Raw genomic sequence first — 26375 nt, forward strand, 5'->3', positions numbered from 1 at the left:
CCTTTCTCCCTTTTCTCTCCCTGAGACAGTAAATGATCTAGTATAGATTATACATACATAGTCATGTAAAACATGTTTCCACATTAGTCATTTTGTGGAAGAAAACTCAGAAAAAAAAATGAAAGAAGGAAAAAACCAATTGGTCTGTATTCAGACTCCATCAAATCTTTCTCCAGAGACAGATAGCATTTTTCATTGTGAGTCCTTTGGGATTATCTTGGAAGAAAAGCTAAGTTCATCATAGTTGATCTTCACACAATCTTGCTATTACTTTATAGCATGTTTTCTTGGTTCTGCTCACTTCACTTGCATGAGATCATATAAGTCTTTCCAGGTTTTTCTGAAATCATCCCACTAATCATTTCTTAGAGCACAATTATATTCCATTACAAATCATAAACCACAACTTGTTCTCCTATTTCTCAATTGCTGGACTTTCCCTCAATTTCTAATTCTTAGCCACCACAAAAAGAGCTGCTATAAATATTCTTGAACAAAAAGATTCTTTTTCCTTTTTTAAAAATTTTCTCAATTGCTGGACTTTCCCTCAATTTCTAATTCTTAGCCACCACAAAAAGAGCTGCTATAAATATTCTTGAACAAAAAGATTCTTTTTCCTTTTTTAAAAATTCTCTTTGGGATACAGAATTAGGAATAGTATTTGCTGAATCAAAGGGTAGACACAGTTTTATACCCTTTGGGCATAGTTCCAAATTACTCTCCAGAATGGTTGAACAGTTTCTAACTCCTTTCAGTAGTGCATGAGTGTCCTAATTTTCCTACATCCCTTCTAGCATTAATCATTTCCCTTTTCTAATATATGTGATAGGTGAAAGGTAGTACCTCAGAATTTTTTTAATTTCCACATTAAGTCAGCAATCAATATTAATTTTTTTAGCTCTTGCAAAGAAATATTTTGTCAGATACTAGTGGATTGATGAACACGCCTATTCGAAGGTATTTTGAAGCATTTCTCAAATACTTTAATATATTATTGGCTATTCACATAAAAATTGCTGAGGCATAGTTTCTTTGGAAAATGCTAATGTGTTTTTACATAGTATGTTTTTTATAATAGCTTGCTTAGAAAAATTTACTTTTAAAATTAGTTGAGATGTCATTATAGTTTAATTTATATTATTTGATTTATATTGAATCTTTATAGATGCCAACTCAATTTGTGGAATCAGTTTTGGAGGTGCATGGTAAATTTGCCCAACTTATCAACACTGTTTTGAATGGTGATCAGCACTTCATGAGTGCCCTGGATAAGGTAATTTTTATAATGTATAAAACAAAATTGCATAATTTTATCATATGTCATACTGTACCTGAATTATTATGGATTAGTGTTTATGTATGGTTTGATGGTGACATTGTTAATGATGTTTTGAGTAAAATGATATGCTATAATGTACATAGCATTGCTATTACTTGGCCTGGACTAGTCATGGAAATGAACAATTAAAGTTTTAAAAGTCAGAGAGACTTTAACTTGTTAACTAGCTTTTAGATTTGTTCAAAATTTAGAAATTAGAGGAATCTGACTATAATAAATCAAAATAATTCCTATCTGTTTTGAGTTAAAAATTCATAATTTCTGTAAATAATTATCCCTTTGCATCTTGATAACATCGATCTTCCTTTGGTAGCTTCCTTGATTTTTCTTTGTATTTTGGGGCTCATTTATTATGAATAAGTTCCTGGGCAATATATATAGACCTGTGTCCATTTGTACATAGATTTAGCTATCTTCAAAATAACCAAATTCCATTCTTTAATGGAGTGACAATTGTTTAGATTTCTATAGCACTTTAAAATTTAAAAAATCTTAGAAAGTTTTTGAAGACGATATAGCACAAGTAGTAGTATCTACATTTTATATAGCAGGAACCTGTGGTTGAAATAATTTAAATGATTTGTTTATGGCCAGATGGCTAATGAGTATTATATGAGACTTTAACCCTAGTATCCTTACTTTATGATTTTTCTATCGTGTCGTACCTACTCTTTTAGTAAACCTTTGTGAATATTGGTTTGAGGTAGAATTTACTTCATTTTTAGTGAAATGTGGTGTTTATGGAATTCCCATAGATATGTGGCTAGAAAAGTTTGTTATGATGATTTTAGATGAATAAATAATTTTTACTTAGGTATTGAATTGGTACATAAAACATATAAAATAGTCATGTCTGTAAATAAAGTTTTTTTCTTCCAATGTTTATTGATGGATTTGATTCCAAAGCCCTTTAATTCATTTAGTAGTCTTTCAGTTCACACTTGGGCAAAACAAAAGGTTTTGCAACTGTCAATACTGAAAAATTACCCATGCATATATCTTGTAAATAAAAAACTATATAATAAAAAAAAACAAACAATAAATCAAGCCCTATTCTCAAGCATCTTATGTTCTAACAACTCTCTCTCAGGGTACTGGTAGTAACCCTTTTAAGGGCATATACTCATATTACCCTCCACTGTTGACAGAGCTCCATTCTTGAGAGCTCCATTCACTCTATTTCTTGTTTAAACAATATTCATGATCATACCCTTAATCATTAAGTATTTACTAATAGAAAGAAAAGTAATATTCATAACAGGCCACTTGTGACCCTTTCTCAAGCTGTAGATAGTATTAGAGAACAAGATAAAGGTTCTCCACTCAGATCTTCACACTGTAGAGCTTGCTCATTTTTCTAGTCATCAGAATTTCCCTCTAAACCAACCCTATAGTCTCTGTCTCCAGTCAGTCATCCATCTACTCAAAGATGCTGCTTTGGTGTCTGTCTCTACTCTGCTTTCTGCCTTTGTCAGTTTCTTAACTCTGATCTTTTGGCTTCTCTGTGATATTTAACATTTGTTTTGACCTCCTGATTCTTTGGTCTCCTCTGTCTCTCTTGCTTTACCTTAAAGTTTCCTCTAATGTAGTGACTCACTTTTAGCTTAAATTGAGAAATCCACTATTTACATTTCCATCAAATATGACACCGTTAGTGTACAATTTTGCCATTGTCTCCAAATGATTCTTCGATTTATAATTTAATGGCTTTAGACTTCAGTGCCTTAAAAAGCAGTCACATATAAAATGATGGCTAGAAAAACAAACCATAAAAAGCAGCTATTACAATAAGTAATTACTCTTATTTCTAAAAAGATGTTCACTCTGATTCTTTTAGAATATATGTCTTTCTTTAAATATTTTCATCTGATGATATGGGGTTTTTTTGGTTCCTTTGGTATTCCCATTTTATCAGTATTCCCAGTACCCTTTCTCCTTCTGATTGGAAGGTAAAGCAAAGAAGGAACAAGATCTTCCTAATCTTCACTTAAAGAAAGCTCTCACAACCATCTATCTCTTCATTTCTCACCCAATTATAGCCCTTTGGATGGTGCTCTATCATGAGCATTCCCTCATACTGAGTACACCCATACACCCCCCCACACACTTTTAGCTTCCCTTTTTGTGCTCATTTTTTCCCATTCGATATTAGGTGCTTATCATTTGCCTGGGCATACTGGAGAAACAAGTGCAAAAAATGAACCAATTCCTACTCACAACGAGCTTACATTATAGTGAGGAGAAAAATAGGCCCACCGAAATCTATACACAGCATCAATATAAATTAATAAACATAAATTTGTGCAAAGTAATTGAATTTAGGATAGTTCAGGAAGGAGGGCTCTAGCAATTTGAGGGATTAGAAAAAATTTTATGTAGAAAGATTTCCTAACATGTGAGCTGCATCTTTAAGGGAAAGTCATACTAATTACATGGCATTAAGGAAGGGGAGTGTATTCTAGACATAGAGAACAAACAATACAAAGGAATGGATATGAGATATTATGAATGAGAAATAAAGAAAAGGGCAGTTTTACTGGATTAGAGAGTGCAGGAGGGAAAATAATGTCTAATGAAGCTAGAAATATAGGTTGGAGTTGTGGTGTGTAGGGCTTTAAAACAAAGCTCAACAGAGAAGTTTATGTTTGATCTTGGACAGAAGAGGAAAGCATGAGAGTTGAATGAGTAAGGACATCACTTGGACCTGTACTTAAAGAAAATAACCTTGGCATCAAAGGTGTGTAAGTGTGTAAGATAGATTAATGGGGAGCGACTTTGAGGCAGACAGACCATTATGATACTGCTGCAGTAATCAAGGGAAATATTAATTTTCATTTCTCTTATTTTGTATTTTCATATAGGCTTTGACTTCAGTAGTAAACTATAAAGAACCCAAAGCTATTTGCAAAGCGCCTGAACTGGTAAGGAGGCAATTATTTCATTATGCCTAACTCTAACAAGTGTGAGAAAATTCAAAACGTCACTGTTAGCAAATACTACATTTTTTCCATCATTTTAGCTTTTTTGAGATAAAGTAATCATTACTTATTAAGAATAGAGAGCAGAACTTATGACCTTCTTTAATCTGTTGTTTGAACAAATGAATTTCTATATCCATTTTATGTGTACTCTTATGAGTACTACCCAATCACAAAAGGAAATTTAAGATGTTATATTTTTAAAAGAAGATATGACTGACTTTGAATCAGTTTTTTTTTTTGTTTTGTTTTGTTTTGGCATAGTTCCTTACACATATCAAACTTAGCTTGGTAAATTTATTTCATTTTAAAATTTTGAGTTATTTAAAATATGATAAATTGGGGCAGGTAGGTGGTAATGGATAGAACACCAGCCCTGAAGTCAGGAGGACCTGAGTTCAAATGTGGCCTCAGACACTTAACACTTCCTAGCTGTGTGACCCCGGACAAGTCACTTAACCCCAATTGCCTTGGCCAAAAAAAAAAAAAGGTAAATAAATGTGTTTATTTTTTATTTTCTTTTTAAATATATATTTTGGGAAAGTAAAGTATATATTTTTCTGATTTATTTTGTATCATGTCCTGTATAATGCCCTCATAATGGAATGTATATCTCACTCAATCTTATTTATGAATAAGATTTGATATATATGTGTTAGTTTACTAATGAATAATAAATTTTTTTCAATTTTTTTTTGAGCTGGCTAAGTACTGTGACAACTTGCTAAAAAAATCAGCAAAAGGAATGACTGAGAATGAAGTGGAAGACAAGCTCACCAGCTTCATTACTGTTTTCAAATATATTGATGATAAAGATGTTTTTCAAAAGGTAAGCAACAATTTGATACAGAAAAAATAGTTGTAAAGTTTTTTTGTCATTTTTAAAGTATGTGAGAATTTGAAATGACCTTTAAGTAACCACTTCTTTTCCTTCCAATAGTTTTATGCAAGAATGTTGGCCAAACGTTTAATTCATGGCCTGTCTATGTCTATGGATTCTGAAGAAGCCATGATCAATAAATTAAAGGTAACAAAATCCACTCTTCTTGAATAATATAACAGTATTATATAGCAATTCTTCACATTGCTTAAAACTATTTTCATAATAGATATATTCATGTCTGAAAATAAATTTATGAAACAAATTTTAAATGTGTATTCACTTTATGTAAGGTTTCTACAATCTATTAAAAAAAACTCACCTAAAGATTCTTTGAAATTGCATCTTTTTAGAGTGCAATTCAATTAAGGCATTTTTTCCCCATCCATTACATAATCATTGACAATTGCTATTAAAAACTAATATCTTACTCACTTTTTGTTTGTAATATATCTGAAATTTTTTGGTTTTTTTGTTAAGGCATTTGAGGTTAAGTGACTTGCCCAGGGTCACCCAGCTAGGAAGTGTTAAGTGTCTGAGGCCAGATTTGTACTCAGGTCCGCCTGACTTCAGGGCTGGTACTCTATCCAGTGCACCAACTCGCTGCCCCTGTCTGAAAATTTTAAAAACAAAATTAGATATTATGGTTTACTATTTTAATAGGATGTAAAGAATGACTTTGGAAATAAGGATTATTTCATTCTTTGTATTTATACCACCATAGCTAGCACATGGTAAATGTTTGTTGATTAATTCATTGGTAAATGTTTCATATTTAACATCAGTCAGAATACTTTATTCTATAGGAAAGAGTTAGAAATAATATTTTTGTGCCATCCTCATGTGGAAATACTGTTACTCTTTTCATGAACATGGTATGTATTTATTTTTTTTATGGAACGATGGAGTTTACTTAGTCATCCATTCATTCTCCTATCCATCCTTTTTATCCTTGTGTTACCTCTCTCTTAGATTTGGGATTCAAAGATGGCTTTGAAATTTGTTGGGTTTAGACCAATTTAAAACAGATTTATTCTTCATGGCATATTTATCATGTCATTTCTTAGTAAAAATTAAAGAAATAACCATTCCATTTAACCCAGTAATTTGGTTATGTGTTATGTTCCCTGAGAGTATTATAAAAAAGTAAATGAGCTCTCTGTTTAAGCATTTTTATTAACATTATTAGGAATTATAATTTGACATATATAAAGGTACAACAATAGAAAAATAATTAAATAAAACTCATGTTATATAACTTTTACAATGCAATTAAGATTGGCACATATGAAGAATATTAAGAAACACTGGAAAGACATTTAAGAAATGGGCAAGTCAAAAAAAGCAAAGTCAGAACAAGAAAGTACACAAGAACTATGACTACAAGATAAAAAGTAAATGGAAAGAGATACAAAGGATTTTGATGGAATCATAGAGGGAATGACTAAAAGATTAAAGAGTTATGCATTGAACTTCATTAATTTAAATGTAAATTGATATAAGGCAAGTCCATTTGGTTGTATTATTCTTTAATATTAAGATCATAATAAATCATTTAAAGAATAAAAATATTTTGCACTCTCTTTTAAAAGATATATGCCCAATGTATTTTTTCTTTTTTTTTGATCAACTGGAAAGATGACACCTTTCTCATTTTGTGTCTGTATTCAATTCAATAACATTTATTAAGTACATACATATTATAAAATATTTATTTCTCCCCAGTAATTGATATTTTTATTGCTAATATGATAAATTGATGTATTTGCTTTTTTTTTTCAAGTATATAGTCATCTGTTTAATTTTTTTATTAAGTCACATTTCAGTTTTATTAGATTACCTGGGGAAATAGTGTTTCAGAAGTAATCATCTTACATTTGTTTTGAAAATTAAGAATATTTTGGTTTGAAAAAAATTAGCATGGCAGTTCAGAGGGTAATTCTTAGTAGGGATGTGCTATTCATCTTTATGACTTGACAAATGACAGATTTTTTATTAATCCCACCCATATCTTTTCATGTTAAATAATATTTTTAAAATCTATCATTATAGCAAGCCTGTGGATATGAGTTTACAAGCAAACTCCATCGAATGTATACAGACATGAATGTCAGTGCCGATCTTAACAACAAATTCAACAATTTTATAAAAAACCAGGACACTGTAATAGATCTGGGAATTAGTTTTCAAATATATGTGCTACAGGTATGACTAAATATTTACACTGAATTAATTTAAAATATTGTTAATAATTGAATGAATGAAAATTATTTGTTAAGTACTTTCTATGTACAAAGCACTGTGCTAAGCCTTGAGGATACAAATAATAAATATCAGACTTTCCCCTTCTCTCAAGGAATTAATGCATTTATTGGGGAAAATATATATAGAAGGGCACAACTCTAGGGCACATAAAAAAGTCTGATACTCATTAAAGTAGGATATCAAGGCAGATGACAGTGGCTAGGGACCTTAAGTACTTAATAGGTTAGATGACAGTCCCCAACAGTAATCAGGAGAGTATTTCAGGAATGTTTTAATAAGATTAGTAGTCTTCCATCTTAGAGAAAGGATTGTATTCATTGACTCCTTTTTCATCTAAGTGGTATGAATAGCCAGGGTGTGTGTGTGTGTGTGTGTGTGTGTGTGTGTGTGTGTGTGTATGTGTGTGCATGTGCATACATGTGCATGTATATGTACAGGAATCTAACCAACCAGTTATTACTTGCTTTTGAATTTAGAATGGGGGAATGTCCCTAAGGATTGAAGTGAATTAGAGGGCTCTCTTGGTTCTCTCCCACAGATATAGGGATTGGGGATATAGAAGCAATGTTCAGTGATAGAAAAAGAAAGGAGGGCTTTGGTAAGGAGGGTTTCCTGAATTGTCTGCTACAGCAGACTCTTCACCACTGATGGAATCTGGCAGTAGGCATCTTCAAGTGGAAAATGAGAAGGGCCTTTTCATTGTCTAGTCATAGACAATCCAAGAGTATCTAAGAGCAGTCATGGTGTAGGACACTAAATATGTTTTAGTGTAAAAAATCAGTGTATTTTTCTTTTAAATTTATATTGTTTTTATTTAAAATGTATTATGTATTATGTTTTTACTTTTTACATGATTTGGGAGAAATGCTTTGGGGTATTAAGTAATATGACTTACTCTCAGGCTTTGGAAGGGACACATTTTTGGTTGCAAATTTATCTTTACATTTACTTTAATGTTAAATTATAAACCATTCAACTTTAAAGATGATTTTTTTCTTCTTCAGGCTGGTGCATGGCCTCTTACTCAGTCTCCTTCCTCTACATTTGCCATCCCTCAGGAACTGGAAAAAAGTGTACAAATGGTAGGTTAGCTGAAAATTCTGGAAGTTTTTAATGATTTATGTCTTTACTGCTCTCTCAATTTATTAGACAGCTTATCTGTCTTCTGATAAAAATTAGTTTCAAAGCTGGAATATTATTGTGGTTATATTCACACAGGGAAACTAGTACCTTTTTTATAATCTGTTTATAAAATTATAAAATGAGAGTAAAAAATAGCTCAGGCAGCTTTTTCTGAGGAATTTTTTAAATATACATATATTGTAATATCTATATAATTCTGATTTTTGATATCAAAAGTGCTAAAAAAATCAACTACTGGAAAAATACTTCTCTGAAATAATATTTTTTGTTAAGATGTATAACATTGCATATCAAAATTTAATCTGTTGAATATAAGAAAATTACGAAAATTACAACTAATGTTTGCTTTACCTTCTATGTTACAATGAAATTATTTACACTATTTTGGTGCCTCATTTTTTCCTATTTTAGGTTATTATATTTCCTGTTTTAAATTTTGGATAAGTGCATATTAAGAAAGATAAACAGGTTTTCTTTTAATAGATTGATCAGATCTCTTAACCTAAGTTAAAATTGTTTTTAAAGGCAGTTAAGAAAAGCAGTTAAGCTTTGTACCTGAATGATATATCTTATTTGTCCTTTGTCCTGGAAAAGGACCATGACATTAGGAAGGTCATGTCATGACATGCAAATGAGTTGGATTTAAGTGCAGTCACCAGCCTCACTTTCTCCTCTGGAGCCATTTGGGTCCATTGTCAAAATATAGATCAGAATGATTGGAGATGGCCTTAAAAGAGGCCATTCTCTGATTCATTTCTTACCTGCCTTACTCACTGGTTGGACAGTTGCCTCAGTTCAACTGAGGCCTACTAAAGGCCTGAGTTTAAAAAACCCAAGGTGACTTACATACACAAATACATATATAAGTATATACATCTACATACATGTATGTGCGTGTTTGTGCTATTTACATTCACTCGAGTCAGTAGAGCCCAAACAATGACCAAATGGGGCCTTTTTTGGGACTTATTGTTATCCAATCAATGAAAATCAGAATGATTTGGGTTTAAAGCATTGTTCTTACAAGAGAAATCTAGCCAGTAAATCCCAAGATATCTTTTAAGGTTTCAGTAATCAAAATTTGTATTTCTTTGGGCAGAGAATCCATAGCTCAAGGGTCTGATACTTTATGTGGACAGAGGGAAGAAAAAAAAAAAAGAAGGAAAAGAAAAGAAAATTTGGTGGTTTTGGTGTTAAAAGGGAAAAAATACTCCTAATAAAAAATAGTAAAGGGAAAAAAAAACAACTTCTAAAGGGCCTTCATGGATATTGTTAGAGAAGCTTAAATAGATGGTAAGAGTACAGCCAAGTTGTGTTCTTAGATTTTACAGAGAGGAGAAATAGACACAGAAATCTCAAGCTTTCTCATGGACTGAGCCTAAGACTCAGAGGGCATTTAACTATGTCATGATAGCTTTCTTAATACAGATCAACAAACTGTAAGAAACATGTAATTTGGGAGCCATTTATTAAGTTCTTGCTCTGTACAAAGCACAGATTAGAAAAGATATATAATCAAGAGCCATCCTTTGCTTACACAAGGTAGCTTCAATTATCTGGGCATTTGCTGGAAGTCTCTACTTAAAAATAAAACACCTTGATTTGGCTTTCTAATGATTTCATGCCTTAGAAAGTAAAGAAAACAATCAGCATATCTGCCACTTCACTTTATTTTGACCAAAAGATCCTTGGGTAGAAAGTGATTATATTATAGAACATTAGATCCATTCTACCTTAGATTTGAAGAAAACAGTTGTCAGAAAGTTAAGAAAAGTGATAGATGTGGTCCTTGATCATATGTCCCTGATTCAAGGAAAGAATGCTCAGTGATTGAAGGCCAAAAAAAAGACAAACAAAAAACAAACAAATGGTGATGCAATGGTCAGAAATGACAGGGAAACAGAAAAGAGAATGAGTTATCTAGAGAAAGAGATGACTTTATAGAATTAACTTTCTGATGAGCTTATCTTAAAAGGAGTAGCATGAAAGATTATAATTGAAGTAAGGCCATGAAAATCAAGGATAGCTTTTGTTGTTGTTGTTGTTAAAGATGCCATAGAAAGTTAAACCCAAGATTTAGTTGTGGTATGTTTAAAAAAAAATACTGTGGAAAATTGTAAAGGGCTGAAACTCTTGAGTGGATGTACTGAGGTCAGACAACCAAGCACTTAAGGCTAATTACCAATTGGACAATACTCTATGGGCATATGCGTGGAAAATGGCCCTTCCCACTATCCTGTGCTGGCTCAATGATTGGTGTATACAGAGGATTATAGGAGGGTCTAGGGTGTATAGTAAGACTAGCCAGAGTCACTTTGGCGGTAGACGAGGAAGAAGGAGGCTGTGGAAATTCTGCTTCTATCTCCTTCACTTCTACCCCTAAAGATCAAGAATAAAGACCAAGGACTTTTGTTTATCCTGACTCTAGCTGATTCTAAGGTATCCTAGGTGCTAGCGTGGTCGTCACAGAAAACTAACTAGAATTTCTTCGGCACAAAAATATAAAGGACAGAAACAAGAAGAAAATGATAGATTCAGTCTTTTGAGATAAATGATACAATAATGTTGAAAGAGAACAAAGAGAATGCAAAACTTTAATTCCTTAATTTAATTCCTTCTAATTGTTTTTGTTCTCTCTATTATGGATAAAAATATTCAGGCTGAAAAGGGTATAACAAATATGGTTTAAAAGAATTGGGAATGCAAGACTGTTTCAATATTAGGAAAGCAATCAGCATAATTGACCATATCAATAACATAATCAACAGAAATCATGATTATTTCAATAGTTGCAGGAAAAACTGTTGACGAAATACAGCACCAATTCCTATTTTAAAACACTAGAAAGCATAGGAATAATGATATAATGAATAATAGGAAAAATGATAAATAACATGTAAGACCATTAACAAACATTTTCTGTAATGGAAATAAACTTGAAGTCTTTCCAGTAAGATCAGGAGTGAAACAAAAGTATCCATTATCACCAGTATTATTCAGCATTGTACTAGAAATATTAGCTTTAGCAATAAGAGAAGAAAACGAAATTGAAGGAATTAGAATAGATAAAGAAGATAAAGTATCACTCTTTGTAGTGAGATAATATAGAAACTACTGAGGAATAAAATTTAAAACTACTTGAAGTAATTAACAGCTTTAACAAAGTTGTAGAATATAAAATAAATCCACATAAAATCACAAGCATTTTTATCTTTTACTGGCAAAGCTCAACAGCAAGAGATAAAGAAATTCCATTTAAAAAGAATGGGAAACCTTAGGTATAGTTGAGGTGAAAGAATATATCTATCTTCTTTAAATGACTCTAAATCTCTCTGTCAAGGTCCAGATTCATCAAAGCATTTACAAATGTGGTCACTCAGCTATTACCAATAACCTTTGAGGGATTATGGAGAACAGCAGAAAAACAAAATGTCTTTAATTTTCAAAAAGAAAACAGAAGTGTTTTTTGAAAACTTAACTAGTCAGCTTGAAACCAGTTTCCAGCCAAAATTTTGGTCTGGATTGTAAAGCATGGTTAGTGAGCTCTTAAAAAAAGAAAGTCATCACTGAGACAAATTATGCCAAGCTAACCTCATTTTCTTCTTTGATGAGGTTATTAAATTCTCTTGAAGCAAAGCTATAAAATATGTATCTGCGTGTCAGGAAGTTATTTAGCAAAATCTTTCATGGTATTCTTATGAATAAGATCAGGAAGTATGGACCAGATCATAAATAGTACAGGCAAGTCTTAGTTGATAAATTTTATTCATAGTTGATTAATGAATTTGTCACCTGGAGGAAGACCTATAGTACTAATGCAGTAAGATTTTGACATGATCCTTGTCAATATTTTTCTAAAAGATAATAGAAAAAGCAACACTAATGTGGAAAAGATAATTGATCCTATTGCATGGTCATCAGAATACAAATAAAAATCCTGATAGGCTCAAACAATGAGCTGAAACAAGATGAGATATAATGGTCAAAATAGGAGATTCAAAAGAAAAATCAATTACATAAATATAGTATTGGTTTGATTGTAGATCATATTAAAACAACAACAACAACAACAACAATTCGAAGTATCCAAGACATGGATGCAGAGACGCAGGATCTGGAGATGGAATTATATTTGTTTTTTTTTTTTTTTTTTTTTTTTATTTAATAGCCTTTTAATTTACAGGATATATACATGGGTAACTTTACAGCATTAACAATTGCCAAACCTCTTGTTCCAATTTTTCACCTCTTACCTCCCCCCACCCCCTCCCCTAGATGGCAGGATGACCAGTAGATGTTAAATATATTAAAATATAACTTAAATACACAATAAGTATACATGACCACAACATTATTTTGCTGTACAAAAAGAATTCAGAGTCTGATTATTGTACAATTAGCTTGTGAAGGAAATCAAAGATGCAGGTGTGCATAAATATAGGGACTGGGAATTCAATGTAATGGTTTTTAGTCATCTCCCAGAGTTCTTTTTCTGGTATAGTTAGTTCAGTTCATTACTGCTCCATTAGAAATGATTTGGTTGATCTTGTTGCTGAGGATGGCCTGATCCATCAGGACTAGTCATCATCTAGTATTGTTGTTGAAGTATATAATGATCTCCTGGTCCTGCTCATTTCACTCAGCATCAGTTCGTGTAAGTCTCTCCAGGCCTTTCTGAAATCATCCTGTTGGTCATTTCTTACAGAACAGTAATATTGATGGAATTATATTTGAGGAATAGCAAGGAAGCCACTGTAACAAAATCTTGGAGTGAATGGAGAGGAGAAAATATAGGAAGGGTCCAGTTTATAAGATTAAATCCAGAGGACTTTGTCTTTGATTCTGGAAGGAAAGAAATAATTTTTAAAGCATTGACCCTGTACCAGGCATTGTGCTAAGCCCTTTACAAATATTATTTCATTTGATTTTCATAACAACCCTGGGAGATAGATACTGTTATTGTTCCCATTTTATATTAACTGAAGCTTGAATAGGCAGAGGCTAAGTGCCTAGGGTCACACAGCCTAATGTTTGAGGCTCATTTAGAACTTGGGTCTTCTTGACTATAAGTCTGATGCTTTATCCACTGCACCACATGGTTAGACTTTGTTAAAAAAAAAAAAAAATACTGGCAGCTGAGGAAAAGATGGACTGAAGTGGTAAGACATGAGGGAGGGAGACCAGTTAGAAGCGTATTGCAATAGTCTAAGTGAAAGTGAATAGGGCCTATACTAGGGTGCTCAGTGAGTGGAATGAAGGCATTTGGGTGATTCTGTGTATATGGAAACAAGATTTTTCAACTGTTTGTATATATAAGGTTAGTGAGTATGAGGAACTGAAAATTATATAAAGGTTGTAAGCATAAGTGATATGGGAGGATGGAAGGTAGTCTGTTTTGCACATGTTGAGTTTGAGATAACTATGAAGCATAGAGGAGATGGCAAACTCTGTTAAAGGGTGCAAAGAGTTGAGAAAGAGTGAGATAAGACATTCAGTTTTGGCAATTAAGAGATTACTAGTAACTTTGGAGAGGACAATGTCAATTGAATGATGCCATCAAGAGTCAGATGTCTTCATTACTTGATGATATTTATCATTTGGAAAAAGCAGAGACTCAAATCTGTGTTGTTAGAGAGTCTGATTATGCTCTTTAGATCCAGAGACTCAAATCTGTGTTGTTAGAGAGTCTGGAACTAGCATGAGTGGAGATTGTGGAAAATCTAATTTGTTTCCTACCAGGTAGAACTGTACACAACCAGAATTTTGCTACTTTGAGGGGTAATCTAGTAGAGGTTGGCTTGGACTTTGATTATAGTTTTTATTAACATTCATCTTATAGATATTAGATTTTTTAAAAGAGCATTCATGCCAAATGTTTATTACTGTTTTAACACAGAGGGTGGAAGGAAACATCATCATTTCACTTTTCATTATTTAAGTCTTTTGTTTCATAAGGTGTTGTTTATACCAATAAACACTACATGGCAAAGGGACAAGTATTCTGTTAAATGATTTTCAATAATAGTTTTATATTCCCATAATTTCTATTTATGTACAACAAATCATCACCTCTTTGAGCCTTTATTTCTTCCTTTATAAAATGAAGGAGATGGTGGTCTCTAATGTCTGTTTCAGTGTTAAAATTTACACCTCACATTGAGAACCTCTTTACTTGTTTTCATTAAACATCGTTAGAAGTTTTTCCTTTTGACACTGTAAAACAGTAATTCCCATTTAAATTGAAATGAAAATCCAGCATTTATGTTTGTTTAATTTGCTTCATGAAAATGTATACCTTTATTTAATTCCACTCTGTTTTTGAAATGTTGGTCTCAAATCAGAACTGATTAAAGTTACATTTACTTTAAAAGTGATCTTTACTGTTGTGATTTTTGAGCATAGGCATATGATTCATGGACCTGAATGTTACAGAAAAGTTGAGCCTTCTATCAAACTCAAAAATTATAAAGGGATTCTTTGTGAGAACATTTTCAAATTTTTTGAGTTCTATTTAATGCTCATCCATTAAATTTGCAAGGCTTTTCTTTTCTATAAGGATTTATCCCATCATTACTAGATTACTGTTAGAATTGCAAAATTATTCCTCACATAATACCATCTTTCTTATAAGTCTTAACATTTCTTTTTGCAGGGAGTTTTAAACTGGTGTTTGTGGACTTTACCAAAAAAAAAAAAAAAAAGCAATCCTCTTACTTATTTCAGTGTAATTGGTTTCCTTTGGAATTTCTACATGTTTTGATTTTATGCACTTAAGAAATTATACTATGAAGAGTTCCATGGTTTTTTAGTAAACTAAGAAAAGGGGGTCCATGACACAAAAGGGATAAGAACCCCTGCTTTAGAGTTTATCAATTTTCTTAATTCCTTTAACAATGAGTTTTGTCTTTAAACTTCAAATAAAATTTTGCCATAAAAACTAATTTTTTCTGTCCTATCATTAATGAAAACTTATCAAATACCTAATTTATTAAGAATACTATGCTAATGAGATCAACCAAATCATTTCCAATGGAGCAGTAATGAACTGAACCAGCTACGCCCAGAGAAAGAACTCTGGGAGATGACTAAAAACCATTACATTGAATTCCCAATCCCTATATTTATGCCCACCTGCATTTTTGATTTCCTTCACAAGCTAATTGTACAATGTTTCAGAGTCTGATTCTTTTTGTACAGAAAAATAACAGTTTGGTCATGTATACTTATTGTGTATCTAATTTATATTTTAATATATTTAACATCTACTGGTCATCCTGCCATCTGGGGGAGGGGGTAGGGGTTAAGAGGTGAAAAATTGGAACAAGAGGTTTGGCAATTGTTAATGCTGTAAAGTTACCCATGCATATAACCTGTAAATAAAAGGCTATTAAATTAAAAAAAAACAAAAAAGAATACTATGCTACGTCCAGTAAAATAGGGATAATATACTGCATGGTAGATGGCTTCAAAAGAGTTATAGTGGTATATAATTTAAACCTCTTTCCATTTAAATAATTTTGAAGACCTTTTAAAATTGTCTTTAGACTTTTGATAAAGAATGCTTTGTTTTGCCAAGGTTTTTAGAAATACGTTAATTTAAGACATTTAAAATTGTTGGTGCTATGTTCAGCTTAAAAGTTTCAAGGTCAAAATCTTATCTTTTTAAACTAGGATACACTATAAGTCCTTACTTGAAGAGTTACAGCTTAATTTCATTGGGACCCCTAGACATTTCTTAATGTTTCCTTTTAGGGCAATTTTGCAAATGTTTGATCTAGTGATTGAAAGCTCATTGTCTTTGTGACAACCAGTTTCCATTTGTTGTAGAGTGGGTGATTAAACATGCTGGTTGTTGATTTGGAGCAGGTGATGATGAATGCTGCCTCAGCCGTAGGACTGCTAAATACTTTTCAGTAACATATGAGTTAAGATCAGAATGTAAAACATACAATTAGCTGGCCCACCTGCCAGTAGCATTTCTCATTGGCAAGAGAAAGTAGAGTTCAGCAAGCAAGAGCAGCAGTCTGAGGAGAATTTGTGAGTTTGGTATTCTGAATTCTTAGAACAGGCAGTTTGTTCATGTTTCTATAAAGCAGATACTTAGCAAGCTATATATATAGAAATTCCCAAGCTCTCATATAGGTCCTTTTCTGTTAAATGATGTATATGGAAATGTCATTTTGGGGTATTTGTAAAATTCAGAATAAAATATTTTTAAGTATTGATAGTGATGTCTGGAGTTGATTCAAGAATAAGTATAGATCTGGTATGTAAACTGCATTCATCACATTATTCATGTTTAAGTAATACTGATTTTACTGATTTTAAAAAAAATTTGATTTGATTCATGCATTTAATGAAATAGTAAAACAAATCATGATTACATGATTTTCATGAAAGAGTAAAGGTGAAATTTTGTTTTCAGAAGTTATTTATATTTCTATTTCATATGGGTTATTATATACCATCTCATTAAAAATGTAGACTTAAATGTTTTTAATTACAGTCAAACTGATTTTTACTAGGAAATACTTAAAATGTAATTATAAATTTAAAATCTATATTCATACACTATTAAAGTTGGTGTTTAACTTTAGGAAATCTAGGATTTCATTGGTTTGTGTACTTGATCTACTGATGAAGATGATAATCTCTCTGTACCTTAATAGATGGTCTTTATAAGTTGGATCCCACTCCCAAAAGGAGTTATTGTAATTCTTCAGCAAAAGACATAGAATCTCATACTCAGAATTTTTGTAGCTTGATAAAACAAGCCACAATTTATGCTACATTGATACAGCCTTCAAGAATCTACTTTAACTTCTATGCCATGATATGGTATTGAAATAGAACTTTATTCAATGAATAAGGTTGCTAATTCAGAAGCATTTAAAAATGAGAATTGTAAAAGGCAGTATTCTGAAGTATTGGTTCACTTTTAATAGCGATTTATTTCAATATAGTAAAAAAAGCTAGGGGGTTACCTTACAAGTGACACAAATATATACAAGCTTTCCACTTGTATTGATTTGTATATTTTTAATTAAACATTTTAAAAACTGATCTGTAAACACAAAGTAATGGATATTTAATTACACCAGAAATATTTTAAATTTTTGTTCAGCTTGTGAAGAATCATTGACTATAAGTTTCTGAACCAAAGGAATAACAAATTTTAAGACACTAATAGAATGAGAATAAACTTGTTTTATCTGTAACTTATAGTTGCTGAAATTAATTTGAAATTTTGTTTTGTTTTACAGTTTGAATTATTTTACAGTCAGCATTTCAGTGGAAGGAAGCTCACATGGTTACATTATCTTTGTACAGGTAAAGTATAGATTATTTCTGGCATAATAAACTCACAGAATCTGTGAATTGGAAGGGACCTCAGAGGCCAATTAATCCAACCTGAGTGTCTGTTACAATATTCGCTAGTTGTTCTACAAGCTTCATTTCAATACCTTTGGAGAAAGAGGCATCCTATTCTCCTTTTGTGGATAATTCTGATTATTAAACTATTCACATTTGTAGAGTAACAGTTTCATTTCTGTTATAACATCCAACTTTTCTTCTTTCAACTATATTTTAAAATGTAATTCCTTTCAATAAGCAAAAAACTATTTTCTCTCTTGCCCACAAAACAAATTTGTACGTTTTTCAGGTCCAGATATTTATATTTCATTCAGTACCTTCAATCCATCATGAGGGGTTCCCCCTTCAATTCTGTGTCAGTTTATCAGTGGTGAAATTGAAGTATAAATATAGTCAACAAGCATTTTAAAAATAATTACCACATACTAGACACTGAGCTAAGCACTAGGAATACAAAGAAAGGCAAAAAATAGCCTCAGCCTTTTGAGGATGGAGTAGGGACTGGCTCTGATTTCATCAGCATTGGGAACTTCCAGAGAAGGAAACTCCCTCCAGCAAAGCACATCCTCTTCAGCTTACACTTTTAGAGACAGGCCTCATCAGTGATGTCAAAGTCAAGTAGTGGGGACACTAACCCACCATAAGGATGCTGCTGTTGATTTAGAAAACCACATCTCAATGTCACCTAAATTCCGTTGTGTTTTTGTTTTGTCAAATATTTCCCAATTACCTTTCCGTCTGATTCCAGTCGTGGTGCGGCTGTGTGTGTTTAACACCTGTGTCTGGGCCGGAGCGTAAATGGTTAAGTGACTTTCCCGAGCATTACCCAGCCCGTACAGGGCAGAGGAGGCCAGCTCTCTCTCTAGCTCGCGCTACCTCCCTGGGGCTGTGCAGTGTCTCAAGTTGGCTCCTCTCTGCCTTCCTGAAGCCTACCGAAAAGGGTGCAATTTCTGGGCGTCCCGCTAGGCGGCACTCTCCTGAAACCAACAAAGTAGCTGAGTAGCTGCTCAGGGTTTCCATAACTGACTTGCCTGCTTCCTGACCGTCAGCAATTCAGATCCGCGCCCGCTGGCTTCGTCACGGGGGGGGGGGGGGGGGGGGCGGACAAAAAACAAGTTGATGGGGTACATTAGCAGTAGTTGTAGAGCTGTAGCTATGGCTTTTCTCTCGGGTCGCGCTCCGCAGTCGCCCAGTTCCTTTCCTGTGTCAGCCGCCCCATAGACACAGCGAGCAGACTCAGTTACTTAGCATACTCGGGTAACCCAGGTTATGGAGCAGAGCAAGAATAGAAGGAAGTGTGGTCTCACAGCACTAAATTGTGGCAGCCTGACAGAAGTATAAACACCACTGGGCATTTGCTAAGATTTCCCTGGACACGGTTTGTGTTGGGTACAGAAATACGTTCTTTAACTTTTTAAGGAATGAATGCATATAGGCATTATATTTTTATTAGATATAATTACAGAAAGAGTATAATCCAGATAATTACCATTACACTAAATTCTTCATCATTGATACTAAAATAATTATTTCCTTACCTAATTTGTAATTGAAGGGATACAGTTTATAATTTCAGCAGTACATTTTGAATTCTATTATTTTATCTTTCATTCAAGAGGTTAGGTGTGTGATATCTTGTGGAGTACACAGAGGACATGATTACTGTTCTTATTGAGTGTCCATTTAGTTGGCATTTCTCTATGTCTATGATTCCACACAATTTTAATAGCCATAAGCATTAGTATGGTTTTATTTTTATTTAATTTTAAACTTCATAATATATTTTTGAACTTATCATTTTGATATTGGGAACAAAGACATAACTGGCATTATGAATTTACATTTTGATTTTTATTTTAATTCCACATTTATTGAGCTATTGTCACATGCAAGATGTACTAAATGCTGTGACAGATACATTCTTATATTCTTATACTAAGTCAATATTTAACATGCTAAAAATCCACGAGGAAATGTGAAAGAACAGAACTTCAACTCAAATAGCAATAAATTTACATACTTATTTTGAGAAGTCACAAGATATTGCATGGATAAATTCTGTAGTGATAAAAGCTTAAAGCAAAAATAAACCTCAGAATGGTGAGTCCTTTTGAGCATTTTAGATAATAATCCAATAGAAGAAGTTCAAAATTCATCAGACTTGCTTTTTGTACATAGTATCATTTAATTATGTTTTGTAACATAGTTCTAGACCAATAGCAAATTAGCTATTGGTATGTGTTCTGAAAAACCTTTTCTTAGTTCAGTCTAATTTGCTTTTTACTCTCTTAAGTGTATTGTGGTTTGCTCTCAGTGGTCTTTTTAGCATTCAGTGAGAGGGAAAAGCGCCTCAATATTCTCCTTATTGTTTTCCATTTGCACTAGGTTTGTTCTTATTATGGACTTGAAGGCTTCTGGCTTAAACAGCTTTATTATAAAGAAAAATAGGAGAGAGCAGCAAACAGTTTTTAACAGAGACTGAGAATAATATTGTGTTGGGATCATCCATTAATTTGAAAGGGAAAGAGAGGAAAGAAAGAAAATATAGTCTTCCTCTTTTCCTGTCATCAGATGTTGCTGTGACTCTCCACTTATACATAACTAGATATTGAATATCCACACTGGCGGGAGGGAGAGGGGGGAAAAGTTTCAAACTGCAGATGGATTCATTACATGACATTTATCCTAAAGTTAGTTCTTTTTTTGAACCACTTGGGGGCACTGGAACAATTTGTAATTTGGCAGTTTTTAAATCACAAGTGAGAGTGACTTTTGTGACCTTGGCACATACTCCTGAGGCTAAATTGGTTCCAAAGTACTTGAGATAATTCTAGGGTCCAAGAACTTTTTTTTTTTTTTTTTTTTTTTTTTTTGGTGGACATATCTAATCAATTGTAGTCTATCTGTATTGATTGTGACTTTGTAATGAATCATAACAATACAAGCCCAGAATTGACCCTCCATAAGACCATAGATTTCAGAGATATGGTCTAGATATAGTCTAGTCCTACTGCCTAATTTTATAAGTAAGGAAACTGAGGGCATAGATAATAGTGAAATAATTTGCTGAAGTTCACACAGAGGCAGTATTAGGACATGGACTTGAGTGTTCTGACTCCAAATCCAATGATCTTCCCTTGTGAATCTTCTTCACTAGAATTTTGAGGACCAGTGGTACTTTGAGCTTATTTGAGTTCAGAATCAATAGAACATTGATAGCCTAAGAACCAGTATGGGTCTTTGGATTATAAGGGAAAAGAACTTAAGTAATATCCTGGCATGTTTATGTTTTATCATTACCTTTTTTCAAAATGAAAATCTTTAGATCAGATGGTCAGAACTTGTATAATTCTTCCTGACCTTCAGGGTCCTCCTCAAATAATTCTAAGACCTCTAAAATTAGTAAGAGACTCTCATGGCCCCAGAAAACTCTCTAAACCTTTAAATTGTGGGATAGTACTGATCTATGATAGAAGACAGGGTTTCTCTGTGACTCTGCATCTATGAAATCATAGATCTGGATCCTACTTATTTTCTCAAAGAAGTAATAATAAGAAAATCATCATTGATTTTGATGAGATGCCCTTGAACAATATTTTGATACTCCAAAGGATAGCAATCTATATAAATTATTTGTTCATGTTAGAAAGCAAACGTTATATATCACAGGAAAAAAGTTTATTATTGCCATCTTAAGTGTGTTTTATGAATTACTTTAAACGACTATCTTGGAATGTTTGATGTTATCTACTATTTGATGACCACTGGGGGAAAAAAAAAACATTCTGATAGAATAACTTAACCAAACATTTTTTCCCCTTTTTGAGGAGAAATTATGAAACTATAAATTATGCCCAATTGATTTGGGACCACCTGATACTTCATAACAATGGTTATTTTTATCCTAATTGCAGGTGAAGTTAAAATGAATTATTTGTCCAAACCCTATGTGGCCATGGTGACAACATACCAAATGGCAGTACTACTTGCTTTTAATAATAGCGAAACTGTCAGTTTCAAAGAGCTTCACGACATCACACAGATGAATGAAAAGGAATTGGCAAAAACTATCAAATCATTACTTGATGTGAAAATGATTAACCATGATTCAGAAAAGGTATGTAATATGATAATTGAATAAATTATGAATCTAGGTCACATTTACCATTTATGTCTTTCTGGTCTTGTCATTAAAATAACTGGGAAATTGGAATTTTACACACACACACACACACACACACACACACACACTTATTAGTATTTCTTCACAATGTTTTCACAGGTTTTATAGCATAAAAATTTAGTTTGGTCTCAAAATATTGATTAGCATTTGTACATTTCATTAATATATTCATTTTAATTTGCATGCTGCTTTTTCTATTGTTTTATTGTTTCTGTTACAAAGTAAGTCTGGTATGATTGTGTCTCATAGATTGGGAGGAAACATAATACAGGTGCTCTGTTTTTATGATAAAGTTAAAAGCTAAAAAATTAATTTTCCCCCTTGATATATTTTACTGAGGTGTCTAATATTTTGATGAAAAGTTGTATCAGCTAATTATGCTTTTATATATAATACATATTCTGTAATTAGAATTTTCTATAATCATGCATTATCAAATATTCTATACTACTTGAAATAAAATCAAGTTGATTTCTTTTAAAATGTTTCATTATTCCTAATGCTTTGGAATTATATACAAGTGTGGATTTTTGTTTGTATATTAAACATTTTACTATAATTCCAACAGTAGCTTGGTAGCATTTCTAACTCTTAATGAGAAAATTCCATCTGCATATGCTTTTTTTTTTTTAATTTTGGTAAAAGTTTTGCCATATCAACTTGACTTTCTTGGACTTTAAAGGACAATTAACATTCTTAAGCTGGTTTAATCGCTTTCGTTTGAGAAAAACTGGCTTGCTTCTGCACTTAACCTGTTGGGAAAATGTGAAAGGGATATCACCAGTGAAAGGGATAGAGCATGAAGGAAAAATTCACTATGAGAAGATAAATTAAAATAGAACTTGGTATTGAGTGTTTATGGGAATATTAGTACAACCACATAGTGGTGGTGATTATTTTTAGATGTTTATTATAATTATTTTTTAGCATTTTTTTATGCAGCATTCACAACATTTGTGAAAATAAAAGTTTCAGTCTTTGCTATTTGATGGTTTATGTGCATCAAGTACCTAAAAATATCTTCTACCCAAAATCTAAACATTGCTTTTAAATTCAGTAAAAATAAAATGAAAGAATCAGCTGAGGGGAAAATGAGTTTTAAATTAATTTATTAAGGTATCTTGGATTACATAGTTTTAACTTTTTTAATTTAAATTTATCAAATCCTTCAAATTGACATGTAAACCCAAGGAAGAATAAACTAGTTTGTTAAATGAAATAAATAAAATAGAATTGTTAACTGAAAAGTAAAATAAATTTAATTTAGTACTTGGTTATTATGTTGAATTTTTGTAATTATTTTTATCATGATCGTTATATGATGATATTACTTATAACTACATATACTTTCCAACTACAGGAAGACATAGATGCAGACTCTACTTTTTCATTAAATATGAACTTCAGCAGTAAAAGAACAAAATTTAAAATTACAACATCAATGCAAAAAGACACACCACAGGCAAGTATTACTTTTTAACTTTTCTCAACTTATCTATTAATGGTGACTTTAGCAAATGAAAGCATAAATCATAATGCATAACTTTTTGTATTTATATTTTTAAATTGATGATATGTTAAGCACATTCTTTATATACAGTGTATCATTATTAGCTTTATAATTTAAGCTATAACTGAAATAGTAGCTCTCTCTTTTGGTAATATAGTTTTAGAAAATATTGTCCGAAATAAATGGCAAGATCTTTTTTTTATCTTAAGTTTAAAAAATGATTAGTTTTTCTATACATTCTCCCCACAAACTTGAAATTTTTGGAAGAATAATTGCATAATTCATCTTCTTTGTTTCTTAATTTATGTGTTATGACTCAGTTCTTTCAAAAAGAGTTGACACCTTTTATGTTATAAGAATGCTCTTTAATCTGTAGTTTAAAAAAAAATCTTTTTGCTTTAGATAAAACCATTTTCTTGAATTGCCCTACATAAATGAAATCTTATTGTTTAGGCCCCGAAGACTATAAAGATGACTTTTTTTTTTTCCATTCCAGTGATTCTTGACATGTAGCTCATAAACAAAATCTCCAAATTTTTCAGGGTGTGCATGAGATTCCAGGTAGCTTGCCTTTACCATCACTTCTAGAGTGAGCAGGTCCTCATATATTATGTGGCTACAAGAAAATGAAATTCTATTGTTAAAGATGAATGCTTCTGAAAACCAAGGACCTACTTTTGGATTGTGATGGAACTGTCAGGGGTCTTGGAGTCAAACCCTTGCTACTGACATAGGCAGGTGGTGTAGTGGATAGAACACTGGAGCTGTAGTCCAGAAGATCTGATTTCAAATCCTGCCTCTGACATTCACTAGCTGTGTTACCCTAGTGTTAGTCATCCAACTCTTTCTCAGCCTCAGTTTCCTTTTCTAGAATGGGGATAATAATACCAGCCGATAGAGGGAAAATTATCTATCACATTAGCTATCTCCCAGAGTTTTTGTAAAGGTAAAATGAGATATTTATAATGTGCTTTGCAACTTTAAAGCACCATATAAATGCTAGTTCTTATTATTTAGAACAGCAATAAAAACACATCATTTCTGGGAGCCAGCCTTAATTAATCCTCATTAAAATCTAAATTCCTTGAGGGTAGGAACTGTTTTTACCTTTCTTTGAATCTGAAGTGTTTAGCACAATCCTGGCACATAGTAAGCGCTTAATAAATGCTTGTTGGTTTAATCCTTTCCTTTCTCCATGAGTCACAACATGCCCTACTTTGGGAGAGAGTTGCAAAAGAGATATGTGGTGTGATGTACTGATGCTTTGTCTATTTTAGTGGGAAAAGAGAGACTAGGGTGTGATGAGCATCTTTTAGAGCAACACCCATTTCTCCTTATGTTCAGCTTCTATCCTAGTTGAGCATCTCTCACCTCTCACTAGGATTATTCTGTCTGCCTCTTGATTTGCCTCCATCTTTCCAGAGGCTTCTCTCTCCAATACTTCCTCCATACAGCTATTTCTAAAATATAGGTTGGACATATTATCCTCCAGTCAGTAATTTTCAGGAGTTCTTTGTTGTCTCTGGGATAAACTTTAGACTCAAGTCTGACATTTAAAGTCCTCCACAAAGATTCCCACCTGCATTTTCATTCTTATTTTATATTAGCCTCCTTCCCATTCTCTCTATTGTAGTTAAGCTGCCTTGCTAGCTGTTCTTCATAACATTTCATTACTTGCCTCTCTACCTTTCTCTACAAGTGGTCTTCCTTATACAAGAACACTAACTTCTCATTTCTATCTTATAGAATCTCTGTATTTATTCAAATAAGAATTTAGATTCCCCATCAAACTTTTTCTAATCTCTACTCCAGGCCCCCTCTTTCCTACTATTATGAACATTTTCTCTCTTGAAATTACTTTGGATTTACTTATTTACATACATGTTGTAGCCCTCCAATTGAATGTAAACTCCTTGAGGTCAATGACTATTTCATTTTCATCATTTTATTCCCAGCATAGTACCTATCACATAGCATATGCTTAATAAATATTTGTTGAATTAAAGTGAATTGTATGGGGCCACCAGCAGGGAGTTAGAAAATGATTCATCTGTGTGATAAAATAATGCACCCATTTTCTATAGGCAATGTGTTTAAGAAAGTATTGTTTGAAAAAGAGGAAATGGAGCCTGGACATTAATCAACACATGCTATGTTCACTTTTTTTTTTTCTTTTGGGGTTTTTCCCTTTTATTCTGATCTTTTCTCGCCCATCATGATTTATAAAGAATTATGTATTTAAAAAATTAATGTACATATATAACCAGAAAAAAATTTTTAAATGTAAAAAAATTGTTTTAATGTAATGGGGAAAAATATCAAATGAATGAATGAATGAATGAATGTCCCCAAAAGTGTATGGCTAAAAAGAGAAAAAATTTTGTAGTGAATAGGTGGCTATTCCTGAAGTCAAGAAGGCTTAGGTTCAAGTTCTGCCCTGACACATACAGTAGACAGTTCACTTATCTTTTCAATGCACAGACATACTTATAACACTGAATTACATGAATTACAGATATACATTAAATAAGAATCTTTTCACACTGTTAAGTTTGTTGTACTGGTACTTCCTATTGTCTCTATTTTCTACCCCAAAAGAAAGAAAATCCCATTAACAACTCTTAAGCTTGAACTTTCTGAAAATTAATTTTTGATATGCTTTGATTTTTTATAACCAGAGAATATGAAATTGATAATTTTGA

General features: G+C 32.4%; 1 protein-coding gene and 1 long non-coding RNA gene across 5 annotated transcripts in view; one reads left to right on the forward strand and one right to left on the reverse strand.

Moving 5' to 3' along the window:
• The window catches only part of CUL2 (cullin 2), a 101340-nt gene that overhangs the window by 73288 nt on the left and 1677 nt on the right, over positions 1-26375 (forward strand). For all 3 annotated transcript variants that reach the window (XM_031939682.1, XM_031939681.1, XM_031939680.1), the window contains 9 exons: positions 1166-1273; positions 4201-4260; positions 5018-5146; positions 5258-5344; positions 7250-7402; positions 8467-8544; positions 17869-17935; positions 21895-22097; positions 23524-23625. In XM_031939682.1, coding sequence (XP_031795542.1) covers positions 1166-1273; positions 4201-4260; positions 5018-5146; positions 5258-5344; positions 7250-7402; positions 8467-8544; positions 17869-17935; positions 21895-22097; positions 23524-23625 — 987 coding nt within the window. The remainder of the gene's footprint in view (positions 1-1165; positions 1274-4200; positions 4261-5017; positions 5147-5257; positions 5345-7249; positions 7403-8466; positions 8545-17868; positions 17936-21894; positions 22098-23523; positions 23626-26375) is intronic.
• Positions 23941-26375, reverse strand: part of LOC116419446 — a 32932-nt gene continuing 30497 nt past the window's right edge. Inside the window, exon 4 of one of the 2 annotated variants that reach the window (XR_004229759.1) lies at positions 23941-24289. This is a non-coding gene — a long non-coding RNA (uncharacterized LOC116419446). The remainder of the gene's footprint in view (positions 24290-26375) is intronic. The other variant, XR_004229758.1, reaches the window with a different exon arrangement.

Source organism: Sarcophilus harrisii, chromosome 5 (genome assembly GCF_902635505.1).
Source record: "Sarcophilus harrisii chromosome 5, mSarHar1.11, whole genome shotgun sequence".
Classification (NCBI taxonomy): domain Eukaryota; kingdom Metazoa; phylum Chordata; class Mammalia; order Dasyuromorphia; family Dasyuridae; genus Sarcophilus; species Sarcophilus harrisii.